General features: G+C 62.3%; 1 protein-coding gene across 10 annotated transcripts in view; it reads left to right on the forward strand.

Moving 5' to 3' along the window:
* CCDC187 (coiled-coil domain containing 187) overlaps positions 1-19,113 on the forward strand; it is a 54,864-nt gene that overhangs the window by 17,046 nt on the left and 18,705 nt on the right. For 8 of the 10 annotated variants that reach the window (XR_005210630.1, XR_005210629.1, XM_037797301.1 and 5 more), the window contains exons 7-14: positions 130-224; positions 2,895-3,448; positions 4,023-4,110; positions 10,465-10,577; positions 15,197-15,294; positions 15,711-15,821; positions 16,845-16,966; positions 18,220-18,308. Coding sequence is in view for 8 of the 10 variants with exons in the window: in XM_037797301.1 (XP_037653229.1) it covers positions 130-224; positions 2,895-3,448; positions 4,023-4,110; positions 10,465-10,577; positions 15,197-15,294; positions 15,711-15,821; positions 16,845-16,966; positions 18,220-18,308 (1,270 nt within the window). In the remaining 2 variants the exon portion in view is untranslated. The remainder of the gene's footprint in view (positions 1-129; positions 225-2,894; positions 3,449-4,022; positions 4,111-10,464; positions 10,578-15,196; positions 15,295-15,710; positions 15,822-16,844; positions 16,967-18,219; positions 18,309-19,113) is intronic. The other 2 variants (XM_037797303.1, XM_037797306.1) reach the window with 2 other exon arrangements.

The following is a 19,113-nucleotide window of genomic DNA, read 5'->3' on the forward strand; positions in this document are numbered from 1 at the left end:
CTCCCTGGGCGCGAGGCGACCCCAGAGGGCAGCCGGGCAGGAGGGGTCCCAGGCCCTGCGCGCTCCGAGGGGCCCGGCCTGAGGCCCCTGCCTCGAGGCGGGGTGTGAGCCGCTTCCCTCCCACTTTAGGGCGCGGAGGCCACCAGCAGCCCGGACTCCCCGGTGCTGGAGTGGAGCAAGGTGACTTCCGGCGTGGTGCTGGGAGACCAGGAGGCGCAGGGCAGGTGGGTGCCGGGGGCCCCGGGCGCACTTCCGGGGCGGGGCCTCGCGGAGGGCGTGGCTTTGTGGGCGGGCCTCGCGGTGGGCGGGGCGATGTGGGCCGCACTCGCTCGTGGGGCGGGGCCTCGAGAAGGGCGGGGCGCCGGTGGGCGGGGCCTCGGGCTGACGGCGGGTCCTGGGTCTTTGGGCCCCGCCCGCCTCCCCCGCGGCCCGCAGCACCGCCCAGAGCGCGTGCTCGCCGCCGTGTGCTTTGTTTTTTTCGAGGTGAAATTCACATAAGAAATTAACCATTTTAAAAGCTAGACTTCAGTGGCATTTAGTACATTCCCGACGCTGTGCAAACACCACCTGTCAGGTTCCAGAACAGCCCCCCAAAGGAAGCCCCTCCCCATTAGCAGTCGCTCCCGGCCCCTCCTCCCCCAACCCCTCAGGCTCCGCGGGTTTCCTAATCTGGGCATTTCATATAAATGTAATTACATACAGTGTGTGGCCTTTGTGTCTGGCTTACTTCACTGGATCTGATGTCTTCAAGGCTCATCCGTGTTGCTATGTGTCTCAGAATTTCATTCCTTAAAAATATATATATATATATATATATATATATATATATATAGTTTTACTTATTTTTAATTGTGGTAAAATATATATAACATAAAAGATCATTTTAACCATTTTCTAGTGGAAAATTCTGTGACATTAAGGACATTGACAATATTGTATAACTTTCACTGCTGTCTGTTTCCAGACTGTTCTCAGCACCCCACATTGAAACTCGTACCCATTAAGCAATAACTCCCCATCCTCTTCCCCCCACCTCTGGAAACCACTATTCTGCTTTATCTCTATGAATTTGCATCTTCTTAGTATTCCATGCAAGAGAAATCACATGACATTTGTCCTTTGGTGTCTGGCTTCTTTCACGCAACGTGATGTTTTCAGGGCTCATCCGTGTTGTTGCATGTATCAGAGCTTCACTTCTCATTACAGCTGAATGATATTCCATCGTACGTATTTACCACCTTTTGTTTCTCCGTCTGTGGATGGACATGGGCTGTTTCCGCCTTTTGGCTGTTGTGAGTAAGGCCGCTGTGAACACGGGTGTACAGTATCTGCCCGAGTCCCTGCCTTCAGTTCTGGGTGTGAGCCTAGGCGCCGGGGCGCTGGGTCCGATGGTGATTCTATGTTTAACTTTCTGAGGAGCCGCCAGACTGTTTTCCACGGCAGCTGCACCATTTTACATTCCCACCAGCAACGCGGAGTGTTCCTATTTTTCCGCATCTTTACCAACACTTCTTATTTTCCGTCTGTTTTTTACTCCGTGTATTTTAATGGAACCAGAGCACCTTTCCAGAAGGCCCCCTGCCCTGGGCTCCTAGCGGCATTTCGGTTCCGGGGACCTCCCAAATTGGGTTGCGGGCATTGCGCACTGGTCCCTCCCTGGGGGCTTGTGTTCCCAGCATTTCTCCTCGCGGCGGCTTGGGAGGGGTTCCCTGGCCTTGAACTGTGGCCTTGGGCAGTGCCAGCCACCCTCTGGCTTGTAGTGGTCACTGCTGGGTGAGGGGCTGGGCGATAAGGACTCCCGACTGGGGGTGGCAAGTGGGGGCAGCCTGGCTCCTGCACCCTGTGGAACCCTGTGGGGATGGGGTGGGGAGCTGGATCCCCCAAGATGCCCACAGCTCACTCAGGACCCTGCTCCTGGAGGCTCAGGGTGGGGGTGGGGGGTCCTCAGGCTGACTCCCTCTGTGCTCAGCGCCCCCTTTGTGGCCCGTCCTGAATCCCCTTACCCCCTAGGTGGGACCAACACCCCTCCCCGGCTTCTCGCTGCTGGAATTTTCTCTCTGGCTCCCTTTGGTTTCACTTTGTCTTATTACCTTGTTCATAGCAGCCTTACTCACAACAGCTAGAAGGCAAAAGCAACTCAAGTGTCCATCCACAGATGACGGAGAAACAAAAGGTGGTGAATATGTATGATGGAATATTGTTCACCTGTAACACAGAATGAAGTTCTGATACACGCAACAACGTGCGTGAACCTCAAAGACATACTGTTGAGTGAAAGAAGCCAGACAAGAAAGGACAACTATTGTATGATTTCTCTTGGATAAGATACTTAGAAGATGCACATTCATAAAGCCAGGAAGTAGATTGAAGTTTTCCAGGGCTGTGGCGTTAGTGCTTAACAGAAACAGAGCAATTTTATGTTATATGGATGTTACCACAATTTTTAAAAAGACTCTGGATTCCTAGAACTGGGGGGCAGCCTGGCATTTTTAAACTCTTTCAAGGTGACATCTAGTTAAATGCAGCCAGGACACAGGTCATGGGTCACCTGCACCCATCAAGAACCTGAGCCCCCGCCACGCCCAAGGGCAGCCCCTCCCTGGCTCCCTGCAGCACGGATGGGCCTACCTGCTCTTGTTCGATGTTAAAAACTGGGGCAGGGAGCCCTCCTTGGAGCCCACTCACCCACGTCCACGCGAGAGGCTGCGGCCCCCTCACTGTATCGCGCGCCCTGCTCTTTGTACCAGCTGACGCAGGGTCCTGTGCACAGATGCTCCCACCCGTCTCGCCAGCCCCCTGAGCAGGCACTTGGGGCTGTCCCTGTGCCATGTTGTTTTGCATGCACGTGGGGTGCTGCTGAGCTCAGGACTGACCCCCCCGTCTCCCCCTCGCAGCTTCTGCCTGTTTTTGAACAAAGCCTTGAACCACCCTGACAATGTGGAGAAGGAAAGCATCCGGGACGGCTGGGATGGTGCCTCTCTCCTGGTGCCTGCCAGCTCCCCCCTCGGTCCCCTGGCCATCCGCTACCCGTCCCCAGGGCTGTGCATCTACCTGGACTCCAGCGAGGCCGGGCAGCCTGGCGTGTCCAGCTCCCCACACCTGCAGTACAAGCGGGCGCGGCTGCAGGCTCTGGAGTCCATGGCCAGTGTCCTGAAGCAGCGGATCGACGTGCTGACGGCCAAGCTGCACAAGCCGGAGGCCACGGAGGCTCCCAGGGACCCGGCCTCAGACCCGTTGCCGCGCCCTGGGGCCGCGCTCCCGGCCCCCGCCTGCCCTGGAGACTTGGTGTCCCACGGGGAGACAGGGCCCCCCCAGGGGGGCACACGGGGCTGGGCGGACATGCAGGCCAGGCCGCTTCTTTCTCCCACCTGCTTCCCAGATGGCGAAGCGCTGTGGGAGCCGCAGCAGCTCGGGACCCCGTGGAACCAGCACACAAGCAGGCTCTCAGGTAAGACGGCACCCGGGAGGGGCTGCTCCACATGGGGCGGCTCCAGGTAGGATGGAGCCCAGGTGGGGTGGTGTCCAGGTAGGGTTGTTCCCAGGTGGGGTGGCTCCCAGGTAAGAGGGCACCCAGGAGAGGAAGGATGGGAGCCCAGGTAGGGTGACTCCCAGGTAAGGCAGCTCCCAGGAAGGGTGGTGCTCAGCTAGGGTGATGCTCAGGCTGAAGACCACACATCCCACAGGGTGGCAGGGGGTCCAGGACCCCGTTTTCTTGCTGTGGGCCTTGTGCCTGAGGCTTGCCTTCCCTGTCCCTCTTTCCTCTCTGGATGAGGATGTGATACGATGAGCCACCACACTGTCCGATGGACTCGAGGAGGCCATGGCGGTGGACTGCTGCTCCCGTCTCAGGCCTGGGCTGGTGGAAAGTGGGGCCTAGCCATGGCTTGGCCACCCACCGAGGGCAGACTGCTCAGAAGTCCTGACATGGTGCCTTCTAGTCTCTTCCCTTGCTTGAGCCACTTGTAGCTACCGGCAGCTCCCTCCTGCTCACTTGGGAAATCACGGTGCCCTCTCCCCCAAAGGTTTCCTGGAGACTGGCCATGCTGAGCCGGAGAGGTGGCTGGCGAGAAATTCAAGCTCCTTCCACGCCGTCAGCCCCTTCTTGGGGAGGTAAGCTGGGCCAAATGCCCTTCACCATTGGCGACTGGCTTGCGTGCCCCCCTGCGCTGGGGCCAGGGCCTGGGGTCCAGAGCAGGCAGGCGGGCAGGGGGTGGACGCAGCCACTGAGCCTCAGGGCCAGGGCCAGGGGCCCATGCCACCGGTGGCTCCCAGCACCTCACGGGCAGGGCCCGGACCTGCTAGCTGGGCACACACCCCGAGTCCCCACCAGTGGGCGAGTAGCTTGTAGGGGCCCCCAGACGTGCCTCGGCCAGCTCCAGCCCTCAGAAGAAGTGTCAGCAGGGCTTGCCTGGGTGCTGGGCATTGGCTGACTCACGTCCCTGTGGCCCTGAGCAGGTCATCTCAAACGTGGCCGTGGCCTGGGACCATCCTCCACATACCCTTGTGCTTCCCTTCTGTGTCCAAGCCCCACCTGGCTGCGGCCTCTCTGGGGGCCGTTTACCCCCAGGTCACTTAACCCCTTCCCAGGAGTAACTGGGCCCGGCCTGGAGCTGGGGGCTGGGGGCCCTGGCCTCTTTCCTGGGGACCCTCTGCCTTCCCACCCCCAGCTCGCAGCTCCTTCACTGACCCCTCCCACCCTTCCTTCCTGGCATTGGCTGTGGCTCCTTCTCTGGTCTCCTCAGAGGCCAGCAGTGACCCCTGCACCCCCATGGCCCTCCGTCCTGCAGCCCTGGGCCCTCTGCGGCTCTGTCCCCGGCAGCCCCACATCCTCCTGGAACCGCCTGAAACTCAGAGCTGGTGCAAAGACCTGGAGTAAGGGTGGGGGGAGGGGGTGCCTGGGAGGTCAGGCCGGCGGCACCCTCCGGGGGCCTTTGTCCCCACCCAGCTGCAGCACTCTTCAGCAGAGACCCCGGGACCCCCTGAGCCACCAGCTGCCTTTTCCTTCCTTGTCACCTTCCACCACCCTGGCCTGTCCCTGGGTCTGACCCTGGGGTCATGGGCCTCGTGGGGTCGGCTCCTCCTCATGGTCTCCCCCGTGTGCAGCCCAGACCCCGGTGTGTGTTAACAGCAAGAACCTGCTGGGGGCGGGGGACGGGCTGGGGAGCGAGGACTCCAAATGGGGGGTGGGGGGCTTCTCAGACAGGAGGTTTCTCACACCTGGTGGCTCCCACCACACGGGGTGTCATCAGGCCAGGGCGCTCCGGGTCCGAGCCCTGGTCTCGCGCTTCCAGCTGTTGACCTTGAGCAAGATCACTCCCTTCCCGGTTGCCTCTCCGCTCCTTTTCCCCTCCCGTCTCTCCTCTCCCTCCCCTCGCCTCTCCTCTCTTCTAGATGCCCACCCTGCTTGTCAGCCCCCGGGAAACTACACCCCTCTTCTCCTGAAGCCTCCCTTGACCCCACAGGTTGGTGGGTGGGTTTTGTCCCGCGTCGTGGTTCCTTGGGGCCGTGTTTTGTCCCACCCCCACCCCCAGTCCTAGCCCTGGGCCTGCCCTGGACCTGGCGGATCCGCGACGGTGGAGCTGCCGGTCTGGTGCGGCAGGGGGCGGCACCGAGCTGCTCGGCCGACCTCCGCGGGCCCCGCCCCTCGCCCTCGCTCCGCCCCTCGCCAGCGCCGCTCTGCCCTCCGCCGGCCCCGCCCCGCCCGGCGCCAGCCCCGCCCCTCGCCCTCGCTCCGCCCCTCGCCAGCGCCGCTCTGCCCTCCACCAGCCCCGCCCCGCCCGGCGCCAGCCCCGCCCCTCGCCCTCGCTCCGCCCCTCGCCAGCGCCGCTCTGCCCTCGCCGGCCCCACCCCGCCCGGCGCCAGCCCCGCCCCTCGCCCTCGCTCCGCCCCTCGCCAGCGCCGCTCTGCCCTCCACCAGCCCCGCCCCGCCCGGCGCTAGCCCCGCCCCTCGCTCTCGTCAGCCCCGCCCCTCGCCCTCCGCCGGCCCCGCCCCGCCCGGCCCCAGCCCCGCCCCTCGCCCTCCGCCGGCCCCGCCCCCCGCCAGTTCTCGGGAGGCTGGACCAGTGCCCGAGGGGCCGAGGCGTCGGGCTGCGGCCTCGGGTCTCGGCGGTCTGGGCCCAGGCAGGCCGATGGGGGGGCGCCCGGGCCCCACGCGGAGGCACGAAGGGGGCCCATTCACGCCGTCCCCCGGAACTGTCTGTGTTCACCGTGACGACGGCAGAGGACCCTTCCCGTTTCCCCGTGTGCGCTCAGTCCGCTGGTGCCGCTGACGGGCACGCCATCTGCCGCCGCCACAGCCACGAGCGACGCTTCGCCCCTCACACAGCGACCCGGCCCCCGACGCCCGTGGGCCGCTCCTGACTCCAAGCGTGTGCGTGCTCCAGGAGTGTCATTCCGGAGAGGCCATGCGTTTCTGCCCTTCTGTGTCTGCCTCATTTCCCTCGACGTGACGTCTCCAGGGCCCATCCGGGTTGTCGCCTGCCCCGCACATCACTTCTTTTTCCGCCGAGTAAAGTCCCCTCGTCCGGATGGGCCACGTCCTGTTTCTCCTCGTCCGTGGCCGGCACTGGGCTGCTGCCCTGTGGCTCCCGCGCCCGGTGCTGCGTGGACACTGGTGCCCAGACTGCCGGCCCGGGCCCCGCTGCCGGCGCCTCTGAGTCCTTTACCCAGGAGGGGGTCGCCGGGCCTCGTGGTGATTGCACGGAACTTTCTGAGGCACTGACAGGCTGTTTTTCACAGCAGCTGCACCGTTTTAACTTGATATCAACAATGTAGGAGAGTTCCTATAGTCTGCATCTCCCCAGCACTTGTTATTTTCAGTTTTTGTAATAGGAGCCATCCTAGTGGGCATGACGTGTTGTCTCACTGTGGTTTTAATTTGCATGTCCCTAGTGGTTAATGATGTTGAGCATCTTTTTGCATACCTGTCAGCCATTTATATATCTGCTTTGGAGAAATATCAGTTCAAATCCTTGGCCCAGCTTTTAATTGAGTTGTCTTTTTGTTGTTGGGTTGGAGGAATTCTTTATATATTCTGGATATTAAACCCTCATCAGCTTTATGATTTCCGAATATTTTGGTTGTCTTTTCACTTTCTTGAAAATGTCCTTTGATGCACTAAAGTTTTTAATTTTGACGAAGTTCACTTTATCTCTTTTTTCTTTTGTTGCTTGTACCTTGGGTGTAAAGTCTAAAAATCCATTGCCTACTACAAGGTCCTGAAGATACTTCCCCGTGTGTTCCTGTAAGAGTTTTACAGTATTAGCTCTTATATTCTGTTGTTGATCCATTTGGAATTAGTTTTTGCATATGGTGCGAGTGGGGGTCCCCTTTCATTCCTTTGCATGTGGATTGCCAGTGGTCCCAGCACCATCTGTCATTTCCCCATCGACTGGCCCTGGCTCCCTTGTGGAAAACCAACTGGCCACAGATGTGTGGGCTTCTGTCTGGGCTCTCAGTTCTATTCCATTTGTCTGTGTGTCTGTCCTTACGCCAGGACCACACGGTTTTCGCTTACTGCAGCTTGGTGTAAGTTGTGAAGTCAGGAAGTGTGAGTCCTCCAGCATCACACTTCAGGATGGCTTTGGCCACTTGGGGCCCCTTGCAGGTCCCCTGAATTTGAGGGTCCAGCTGTTTCCCATTCCTGTAAGAAAGGCTGCGGGATTTTGATGGGGATTGCGTTGAATTTGTAGCTTGCTTTAGGCAGTATTGACATCTCAGCAATACTAAGTCTTCCACTCCATGAGCATAAGAAGTCTTTCCATTTATTCAGGTCTTTCATTTCTTTCAGCAATGTTTTGGAGTTTTCAGCCTACAAGTCTCTCATCCACTTGGCTAAATTTATTCTTAGTACTTCATCCTGTTAGATGCTACTGTAAATGGAATTGTTTTCTTGATTTTCTCTTCAGATTGTTCGTTCCTGGGGATGGAAACCCAACTGACTTCTGCGTGTTTATCTTCTGCAGGTTTATCTTGCATCCTGCTGCTTTGTGGACTACATTTATTAGTTCTCGTAGCTTTCTTGTGGATTCTTTGTGATTTTCTATGTATAGGATCACGTAATCTGCGAACAGAGATAATTTGACTTCTTCCTTTCCAATTGGGATCTCTTTTATTTCTCTCTTTTGCCTGATTGCTCTCTAAAACTTGCAGTACAGTGTGACTAACAGTGGTGACAGTGGCATCCTTGTCTTATTATCTCAGGGGAAAGCTTTCAGTCCTTCACCATTTAGTAGGATGTTTTCTGTAGGTTTTTCGTAAATGCCCTTATCATCTTGAGGAAGTTCCCTTCTTTTCCTAGTTGGCTGAATGTTTATCATGAAAGGATGTTGGCTTTTGCCAAATGCCTTTTCTGCATCAATTGAGAGAGCATGTGGATTTTTTCTTTCGTTCTATTAACATGTTGTATGTTATGGATAGATTTTCCTGTGCTGAACCAGCCTTGCTTTCCTGGAATAAATCCCACTGACCCATGGTCGATCATTCTTTTAATACCAGCATCTTCCCTTGAGGCTGTAGTTTTCCACTAAACTCCAGTGTTTCAAAATAGCTGATTCAGACAGTTCCTGCGGGTTCAGTGTTGTCTTGGTGGGGGGGCTGACTTCCGGAGCTCCCTGCTCTGCCGTCTTCCCCCAGTCCTTCCCCTGGGTGCCTCTGGTCTCCCCACACTTTCCCGCACCTCATGCTCTCAGCCACCCTGTGCGATGTATTTTCACCCCCATTTTATAGGTGAGGAAACGGAGGCTCGGACAGAGGTGGCTGTGGGAGGGCGCGTGAAGACTCAGACGGGGGGCCGGATGGCGAGGCGCCTGGGGGTTTCCGCTGCACCCGGTCCCTAAGCTGGCGGTTCTCTGGCCGGCTCTCTGGACCCAGCACCCCCTGGGAGTGCCTGAGAAGCGCCCCTGCCCTCGGGATTGGAAGCTCGGGGGTGGGCCCAGCTACCGTGCTTTCACGGGGCCTCTGGGTGCTTCCGGCACACGCTCTAACCTGAGAACCAGTGCCTGCAAGTCTAGATCCGCGGTCGGCAGGTCACTTCCCGCGTGGCCCTCCACCTGCTCTGTAGATAAAGCTTTACTGGGACACAGCCACGTGGATTTGTCACCGCCAGGGGCTTTCACTCCTACACCGCAGGGCAGAGATGCTGGGACAGAGGCTGAAGGGCCTATGAGGCCGAAAACATTTGGCCCCTCTGGCTCCTGACGGAAAATTTGCCGACCCCTGGCCTAGGTGACCGAGGGGCGGCCTGCCCTCCCTCTCGTGAACCCTAACTCGAACTCTGCCCGGCTGTTGGCCGAGCCCTGGAGAGGACTCTGGGCGGCCTCTGCCTCCTTGTGGCGCGGTCCACCTGAGCAGCCCCTGCCCACTGCTTCCCACGGGGCCTGGGTTGCTGACCCCCCACCCCAGAAGCCCCGGGGCATCACCCCAGACTCCTCCTCAGCCCTTCCTTCACCAGGACTGCTGTCTCAGCCCCCACGGCGTCTCTCAGCTCATCCCCTATCTGGAACATTCTTCCCACACCTGTCCTCCCACAGTGCCTTGCAGCACCACCACGGCCTCCCATTTCCCTTGCAGGGCTGGGAGCTCTGGGAGGGTGGGGACCAGAGCTGGGGTGGCCCCTGGCACATAGGGGATGATTCGCAAACGCCTGAGGACACAGTGTCCTGGGGTCCCTGCAGAGCTGCTGGAGGAGGGTGGGACCCCCCAGCCCCCACGGCCCCCAGGTGCGGCAGGCGGCTCCGGGTCATGCCGAGCTGGATCTCAGAAGCCAGACTGATGAAGACCTGATATGAGGCGGGCCGTGCCAGTGGCCGATGACACACGCGCCCCGTTTACAGGCCGCTTTTCTGAGCCTGGAGATGCCCCACACGCCCAGCGGCTGCTGCCTGCCTGTCTCTGCAGCTTGCGCACCCCACTGGGTGGCTGCCATCCTAGGAAGGTCCCACATCATGCCGCCTCCTGATCTCGGAAGCAGAACTTGCCGCCCAGGCAGGAGCTGGGGCTAAGGAGTGCACCTGTTCTGCTCCGGCCTGCGGGTGCTGCCCCTTAGTAGATGGCACAGCCTGTGGCCGAAATGTCCCAGCACAGCCCTTTTGTTCTTCCCCCAAAGGGCCTGGCGTGGGGGGCAGACCAGCGCTTGGGGCAGTGCCCCTGGGATCCACATGCAGAGCCCCCATGTGTCCAGACATGGCCTGGCTGGCCTTTCCCAGGCCCCACCCCTGTGCCGTGGACTTCCTGTCCCTCCGGCCACAGCCCCATCCCCTCCAGGCCTTTGGCCCGCATGGCTGGGACACTCCCAGTCTGGCCTGTGTGTGCCTGTCTGGCGTGTGTGGGCAGAAGGGGTGTGTCAGAGCTGCCGGGGGCCCAGGAGCCCAGACCCCTGCCCAGCGGAGGTGCTGCCCGCCGATCCCTCCAGCGCCCCCATCCAGGGTCCGGCCATGCTCACACGCGTGTTTGTGTCTCCCCCAGCTCCCTCAGTGTGCCCCCTATGTTGGATCCCTTGGGTGGCTCCCCGCGGCTGGAGGAGAGGCTGGCGGCCAGAGGGGCCGGCTTGCTGAAGATGCCCCCCACCCGGACCTGCGGTAAGGGCGAGTCTGCGGCCAGGCCCTGGGCTGGCTGGTCAGGGGGCCAGGGCGGCCTGCCGGGGACCCCCTCCACGGCTTGACTCACCGGGCCCGGGCCTGCGGGTGGAGGAGTCCCCTGTGGGGAGCACGCACGCATTGTATTAAAGGTTCTGGAGGCTTTGGTGACGGCTGTCTGCTGTGTGTGCTCCTCACGCCTGCCGTGGATAGTCTGCGGTGGGATAACGGCAAATCGGCTCCTTTTGGTGACGCCATGCTTGGGGTGTCACTCTGCAAGCTTGCATCAGCTTAAGGGATGCTTCGGCAGCTCGGGGCTCTGCTCCCCTCACGCTCTTCCATGTTTCCATCCCGTGTTACAGAGGACAAAGCCTGCCTGGGCTCTCAGAGCTGTCAGCTGGCGGAGGGCAGGGGTGGTGACCCCCACGTGCCTGCACACCCCCTTGAGGCCTGGGGCTGGGTGCAGGGGCTTTGTCTTGGGAGCAGGCTGGGCCAGTGCCCCGGGGGAGTGGGGTGTGGGCAGGGCACAGGGAGACCCCTGCCCAGGGTGGGTCCCAGGGAGGGGGTAGCTGGAAGGGACCGTCACACAGCAGCTGGGGTCTGGGTCGCATCTGAGCAAGGGCATGAGCCGGTTTATTTTTTATTTTCCCGTTGATCTCCTTCAAAAGAACATGCTGATGTCTGATTGCAGGAGAGCGGGGGCTGCAGGCCATGTAGAGGGCTGTAAATGCCCCGGCCCTGCCCCTGCCCCCGCCTCCCACCCCCTGGGGTGGCCCCCAGAAGGCTCCACCCTTGCCAAGGTGGGGTGCACCTACCCATTTGCAGGGAGGCCAGGAGGCCCCTGCGTGAGGCCTGGGTGGGTGAGCTCCATCCAGCCCTGGTTGGGGGCTGGGAGGAATCTAGGCCTGGGCTCCGGACCCCGAAGGGCCTGGTTCCCAGCTGCTCCTCCGTGTGGCAGCCTCATGCCCCTGCCCCGGCGCCCACCTTGGGCGCAGCAGACACACCTGGCAGGTGCAGGGTGGGCTGAGGAGGGGCGCAGTGGGCGGGACCTCCCCATGGAGACGGGGTGGGCTTCCCCAGCTGGCAGAGTGGCCCCTGCGTCAGGAGCTGGAGCTGCCCTCCAGGGGCCGGGCGAGGGTCCACGTGGACATGAGTGTGTGTGGGCAGAAGGGGTGTGTGTGGCTCGCACCTCGGGGCCCTCTGGAAGTGGAGGGGTCTCTGCTCCCCACCCCCAGTGGGTGCACGGCAGACGGGTGCCTCAACCCCCAAGGTCAGTCTCTCCCACCCTGGTATGGGTCAAGGTTCTCCAGGGACAGACCCTACAGGCAACCCACGCACCCGTCGAGGGCTGGGCCCGGCACTGGCTGTCTCCTCGGAAGGGAGCAGCCCGGGGTCTCTGTCCAGTTCCCTGTGCAAAGGTGCAGCCCCAGCCCCCAGGGACAAGCAGGAGGCACCCCCTCACCCTTAGAGGAACCCCACGGGGGCCCCAGGATGTCATGGCCGCTTCAGGGGCGCCTGTGTGGGGGACGCTGCCATCCCAGCAGTGAGGGTGGGGGGCAGGCCCATCAGCTGCCTGCTGCAGGAAGGCACATCAGGGCTTCAGGGGTCGGTGGGGACGGACTCCCTCTCTCTGCTGTCCCCAGACCTGGGGAGGTCACTGCCCGGAGACCCTCGCCAAGGCTGGTCCCAGGGCGGCGGGACCAGTTGCTGGTTCTCTGGGTACAGCCATACATTCCGGAAAGCTAGAGACCTCGCTGGCCGCCGGGTTCCCCATCTGTCAAACGGGGTGATGGTTCAGGCCAGGGGACTCGGCCCAGGAGTCGGGACAGAAAGTGGCTGGTGTCAGGGTGCCTCCCGCTGCCAGGTCAGCTCTGGGAGCAGGGCTCGCGGCCCCACCCTCCTGGGTGCACAGCCCTGGCCCGCCCACCCTCCCTCCGTCGAGTGCCCAGTGTGGGGTGGGCGCCTGTGGCGAGGGGCCTGGGGGCAGTGTGGGGGTGGACACAGGACCCTCCCCACTTCCCCGGGGAATCCATCGGTGGCTGATTGAAAGGACAAAACGCCTGAACAGTGACCCCAAGTCATCTCTGGAAGGCGTTGGCTTTTGCCTTGAATAATTCACCCAGGGGGTGTCGGGGAACTGCCTTGTGTGCCAGAGCTAGGGGGACAGCTGCCCCCTCCCCGGTTGGTGCTCTGGGCCTGGGTGAAGGACGAGCTCCGACCTTCTGAAAAAGGGCTGCAGGAGGGGCTGGTCAGCGGGAGCCCCAGCCAGGCCCACCGAGGGGCTTTGGGCCCCGGGGTCCTACCCAGGGAAGGGAGACAGGGCAGGGTGGTCGCCATGGAAACTGTCACGGTGTCCCCATGCTCCATGCCCCATCCCTCTGAGCTTCAGGCTGCGTGTCCACCTGAGCAGGCCCAGTGCCTTCCAGAGAAGCCTGCCACCTCCCTAGCTCTGCCCTCCAGCCGCCTCCCCATGGCTGGAGGAGCCTGGCGGGGGTGGGGGTGGGGGCTCACCCCAAGTTCTCAGTCCTTCTCTGTCAGCAGGGCTGGGCAGGCTCACGTTCTCCAGCAGGACTTTATCCTGCAGGCAGCCCCAAAGAGACCCCAAAGCTCCTCCCTGCCCTGAGGACGGTGGGAACACCCAGAGGGGCTGAGAGCAGGGTCTTCAGGGAGCTGAAGACCAGGTGGTGATCACAGAGACACCAAGAGGCAGGACACCTCCTCCAGGTAGCCTCCCAGATTCACCCCCATCGTAACCTGCCCTGTTTGCCTGGAACCTGTGTTTGTACATCCGTCTCCTCTGGGCACCAAAACCCTGAGAGCAGAGACCATGTCAGGTCCTCATTGCAGCCTGGTGTGAGGAGAGCCTGGAGAAAATTTGCTGAAAGAGTGAATGAATGAATGAATGAATGAGTGGATGAGCGAATGAATAAGTGAGCACCTGTGTACCCCTCGGCCAGGCTGTCTCGGGCATCCATCATCTCATTGGTCCTTGCTGTGCCTCAATGGCAGGTCCCATCCTTATGCCCCTTGTTACAGAGGAAGAGCCCGATGCTCAGAGAGGCACCCACCACCTCAGCCAGGATGCGAACCCCACTCCGCGTTTATCACTGTCCGATAGGACTTGCTGGACTTCAGCACCCAACACTGCATGGTTTGATGGAACAGTTTGCAATGAGGGGGATGTCACTGCTGGCCACACAGTTGAACCTTTGAAGTGTGGCCAGTGCCTGAGAAGTGGGACTTTACTTTTTACTTCATTTTAATTTAAGTTGAAGCCTAGCACGTGTGGCTGCCATGCTGGGCAGCGCTGCGCCAGCTTTCAGCGGATGGTGAGAATGCTGCCTGGGGGCTTTGGGGAGCCGGAGGCGCTAGACTCCCGGGCTCCTCACCGACTGTCGCTAAGGGGTGGGGAAAAGAGGCCGGTGGCGTCCTTCATTCCTCAGGGGGCTCTGGACCCCCCACATCCAGCTCAGGGGCTGCACACTTCTTCCTGGGTTCCAGCTCAGATTCCGGAGCCCAGGGACATGCAGCCTGGGCATCCCTGGTGACCTGTCCGGAGTGCGGCCTGGGCTGGAGATGACCGGCTGTGCCCCCTCCTTGGGCTGCATGGCCAGGGGACCTGCGGGGACCAGCCTGGCGATAGGCTGTAGCCCCTTCTTGGGCCTCGGCCTCTCTCAGGGGCCACAAAACAAAACCGCAGAGAATGTTCTTCCCTTGGAGAGGGAACTGGCTCAGCACAGACGTGTTCATCCAATTCCCGAAAGTGCCTTCACTTCCCGCGGTGGCCGCCATGGGAGAGCCTGGAAGTGGGTTTAGCCCTTGTGCCCAGCTCTTTGGCTGCTCTAGCCGTGGAAGCCCAGCAGGGGAGAGCCGCCACGCTCTGGGTGGCAGACGGGCGGCCACAGGCCCTCCACACACTCGCTAGCGACAGCCGGGCCACCCGGGGCCAAGGAGAAGGCGGAGGACAGGGACTAGGAGACAGCCCGCTCTGATCCCCCCTGTGTGGAGCCCCTCACGGCAGCCTCGGCGGGAGCTGGGGAGCACCAACAGCGTGCAGACCGTAGCTGGGGCCCTCAGGGGCCACCACGGGGCAGAGGAGACCCCTCCATGGCCCCGGAGGACTGTACAATCCGAGGCAAACTCTGCCAAGTTTCTAGAAACCCACCTGCCCACAGCAAGAGGAACGGCTCTCAGTTGCTTAGCTTCTGTGAAATGACCCGTGGAGCCCCTCACCCACCCAGGGAGGCAGGAGCTTCTGGGTCCCCACGGAGACTCTGGGGCCAGGGATCCGTTCAGGGTGACTCCGCTCATGCATGGCAGAGCCGCGTCCAGTGGTGAAGCCCAAAGCAGGTCCCTGACATCTGTGCAAACTCAGAAGGCACCTGGCCAAGGGTCGGGGAGGACGGGACCACGTGCAGCTGTCCCCTTCTCCGACAGGGCTCTCCTCGGGGTAGCCGGACGCCAGCCCACCCCCGGGGTCAGGAAGCTGGGCCGTCACCTGTGCCTCAGTTTCCTTCCAGGTCTACAGATGCGTTACCCTGGCCTCCAGCCTGAGGTGGCACTCCAAGGCCCGTGGCCCCTCCTGGCCATTTAGTGGCTCTCCTCCTCCGTGGTTTCCGTAGGTGAGCGGGGGGCTGGCGGCCGGCGTGTTGGAGACCCCTCTACTGCCCACCTCGCCGAACTCCAGCAGCAACCCGTGAGCTTTCTCGAGTCCCTGAAGGTACGTCCAGCCCCTCAGCTGACGGCCACTGTGTCCCCTTCAGGCCTCCTCCGTTTGGGGGTGAGCTGGGAGCAGCCCTTGTCCCCACCCCCTGGGGCTGAGCGGAAGAAGCCCCCAGTGTGGGAAACTGTAGAATTTAGACCCAGGGCAGCCGTGAGGCCCCGGCGAGGGATGAGGGCAGGGGGTGGGGGGAGCCCAGACTGGTCCCCAGGAGGCTCACCTGCCGGGGAGACGGGACGGGGGTGCCCCAGGCAGGGAGAGTAAGGCAGGGCGGTGGTGAGGAGGGGTCTTGCACCGTGGGGTCCACAGGGCTGGCCCCTGCGGGAGTGTCCTCAGTGGCGCCCAGCTGGCCCCCCTGGCTGGGGGTTGCAGGGAGCCGTGGGGGGCGGGCCCCTCAGGCTGGGCTCTCCCCGCAGCTGCAGCAGCAGCAGGAGCAGGTGCTGGCCCTTCTGCGGCGGCAGGCGGAGCTGGAGGTCTGGGAGACGCAGCGGGCCCTGGACGGCCTGCTCTTCAAACACCGGCTGCAGGTCGGCCAGGACCCCCTCCACGGGCTCCCCAGGCTGTCTGCTCCCTGCCCGGGCACAGGGTGCTGTGGAGAGCAGTGGCCGGGTGGGGATGGGGAGAGCGGGTGCAGCGGCCTGTGGCATGACGGGTGCCCCCCCGCTGACGGACACCTGGGCCACCCGGAGCGCAGGCTGGAAACGCAGGTGGCAGGAGCTCCACACGGAGGGAAGGGCAGGGGCTCTGCATTCTGCCCGACGGCCCGGCCTGGGCCAGCAGCACCGCGTCCCCAGTGGGTGGCCCTCGCCGTCAGCGCAGTGCAGAGCCTGCTCCTTGACGGGAAGGCGACTTGGCTCGGGGCGCGGAGGCCGAGGAGTTGTCTGGATGGGGTGGGATGACCTTCTGGGAGGGTGTCTTTTCTTGGGCGCTCAGTCCAGGGGCTGTCAGTGGGGAGGGGTCCCCATGGGATGTAAAAGGAGCATCCTGGGGGGCATCCCCAAGCCTGTGGGAGTCTGCGTGTGTGTTCATGCGTTCACACATGTCCACCCGTGCCTGCCTGTACTGTATGATGTGGATGTGCACGCACGTGTGCTTGTGCGTGTGTGCACACCTACAGGCACCCTCAGACCCACACGGGCACGGTGCACCCGGCCAGTGGCCCCGGCCCCCTCCCCCTTTCCTCCCACTGTCCAGCTTGTCTCCCGCCACACCCCGGATCCCAGCACCCGCCTGCTGGGTGACTGTCCACGACCCTGTTCCCTTGTAGATGTCCCTCGTGCAGCTGACACCCCTGCACCCCGCCTCCAACCCCCACACCGTGGGCTGCTCCTGCCCCTCCCCGCCCTGGCCTTGCTCCGTGGCCACAAGCACCCAGAAATCCACCTGCTGGGCCGTGCCACCCCCTTTGCCCTGCCAGCCCTCTGGGGAGGCAAGGGGGACGGGGAGCCCCGCTGGGAGGAGGGGAACGCGAGGCCCTGAGGTTAGAGACGTCCCAGGTGCGGGTCCCCCTCCCCACTCCTCCCTAACTCGGCGCCTTTCCGGCCCCGCAGCAGCGGATGCGGAGACACAAGGCCCAGGCCGGGCCAGAAACGGCGCTGGAGCCAGAGCAGCTGCCGGCCCGGGGGCGCCTGGGGCAGGCAGCCTTGCTGAACCCCGGGACGGTCGGACCCAGGTGGGCCCCCACCCCCACACGTGAGGAGGGTGGGGGAGGTCTTGGGGGGTCTTGGTATAGCATTGGGGAGCCCGAGAGCCACTCTGGCCTCTCCCTCCTTCCCTCCTGTCCCCTCTCCTCCTTCCCTTCGGGAGCCGCATCGTCCTCTCTCTGTGCCGGGTCTGCAGAGCAGCTTTATGCTGTTTCCCCAACGCCTTTGGGCCCCTTCTCCCACCTCCTGCTCGTTGCCCTCCAGGCCCGGGTGCCAGGTGCCCCCGAGCTCCCAGACCCTCTGAGCTATGGAGGCAGTTTCCCCTGTGAGCGGCCGTGAGGGGTGGGGAGCCCCTGCTGCTGCCTTCCATGGCTCGGGGCTTGTGTTTGTCCCTGGCTGCTTGGCCCTGAGACCCCCAGATCTGGAGGTGCATCTGCCCAGCACCCCACGCCACGGCCAGCCCCCTCCCAGCTCCTGCTCTGCTGGGGTCTGAATGTGCAGGGGCACAGGGCAGCCCCCGGGCCCTCCTGGAAAGGGCTTTCCTGCTTTTCTGCCCAGCCCTCGGGGCCCTTCGCAGTGGACGTCTGGGGCTCAGTGGGAGCTACTTCAGCAGGCAGGGCCTGTGGCAGCAGCTGGCCGGGGCAGGCGGGAGAGGGTGAGGTGGCAGGAGAGCGGAAGGGGCATCTACCTGGTCCGGCTGCAGGGCAGCTCTGGCCACGACACAGGGTTCTGGGGTCCCATCAGGCCTCCCCCACAGACCTGGATGGAGGCTCTGCTCTAGAACATTCTGTGCCAGAAATTCCGAGCTCCAAGTAAATAGCCTGGGAGGCACTGTCCACCTGGCAAATGACTGTCCTCCCAGAGGGGTGCGTCCCCCATCAGAGCTCAGGCCCGACTGGGAGAGGCCTAGAGCTGGGCCCTGGCACGCTGGGTCAGCACAAACAAGAGCCGGGGGACCCTCCTTCAGGGGCACCGCACTCAGCCCCCACAGCTCCTGCGGGCCCCCATGGGCTGGGGCTTCATTGCCCCCACTCTGCAGAGGCTCAGAAGGGGCCAGGGGCGAGACCCTCGCAAGTGGATTCAGACTCACATCCCAACACGGCAGTCTGTGCCGCATCAGAGAGCCCCTTCTGAAGTGGGAATCACTTCACTTTACAGACAGTGGGGGGCAAATGGCCTCCCCCAGAGCAGCCCCTGGGAGGGTCGGGCAGCCCGCAGCACCGGGCGAGGGGAGGCGGGCGGCTGCTGGCCCCGGGATTCTCTGACATGTATTCTCACCCAGCAGAGCACACTTTCTCCGGGGTGAAGCTGCCGTGCCCTCCGGGGTTCCCGAGCCACAGGGCAGTCAGCTGGGCAAGTTCGCATCTGCAGGTAAGAAAGAATATCCTCCAAACTCCACCACGAGCACCCCAGCTGCCTTCCCTAGGTGTTCTCCCTGCATCCGACCTGGGCGGGGGGATACTGAGTCAGGCACACGACCGAGCGAGGGGCATCCAGAGGGACAGGGTGGTTTGCCCATGGCCATGCCCTAAGGGTAAAACCGGGATTAGAAACCACGTCCGGCTATGCCGGAGCCCGTGAAGCCGACCACTGGGCCACACTGCCCTGGGTCTTAAGGCCGAGCTTGGTGTCCACTGAGCCACATAAAGCTAGGGGCAGGCGAGTCTAGACTACAGCGAGAATGCTTTGGGTTAGATGCCAGGTAAAACGGCCCAGCAGCGAGGGCAGCACAAGCTGAGGGGGAAGAATGTGGATGCCATGTCGTCCAGGAGCCGAGTCGTCCAGCCCTCCACTCCCGGCCAGCTCCGGGTTAGAGAGGGTCTCAGCGCAGGCAGCAGCAGCTCAGCTCCTCCCGGCTGACACCAGGACAACCGTCACCATCACCCTGAAGCCCTGGTCCCAGCCGGCCTCAGCCTCTCTGGGACAGGGCACCCCATGCTCTCCCAGGCCTGCCCATGTTCCCACCTCTGTCCCTTCAAGCGGCTTTCCCCTGGGGCCTCTTGGGTGCTGGCCTTGTAAACGAACTCCCCTTACACCTGATGCGGGTTGGCGTATTAGGGTCTGAGTTTGCAGGATGTGGTAGCAAAACCCCCAAAGAGCGCTTGGCACTGGGCTGAGCTGGCTGCGGCTGGGTCCGAGGGAGGACGGTCCCAGCAGGACACAGACTCTCCGTCAA

This window comes from Choloepus didactylus, chromosome 10 (assembly GCF_015220235.1).
Source record: "Choloepus didactylus isolate mChoDid1 chromosome 10, mChoDid1.pri, whole genome shotgun sequence".
Classification (NCBI taxonomy): domain Eukaryota; kingdom Metazoa; phylum Chordata; class Mammalia; order Pilosa; family Megalonychidae; genus Choloepus; species Choloepus didactylus.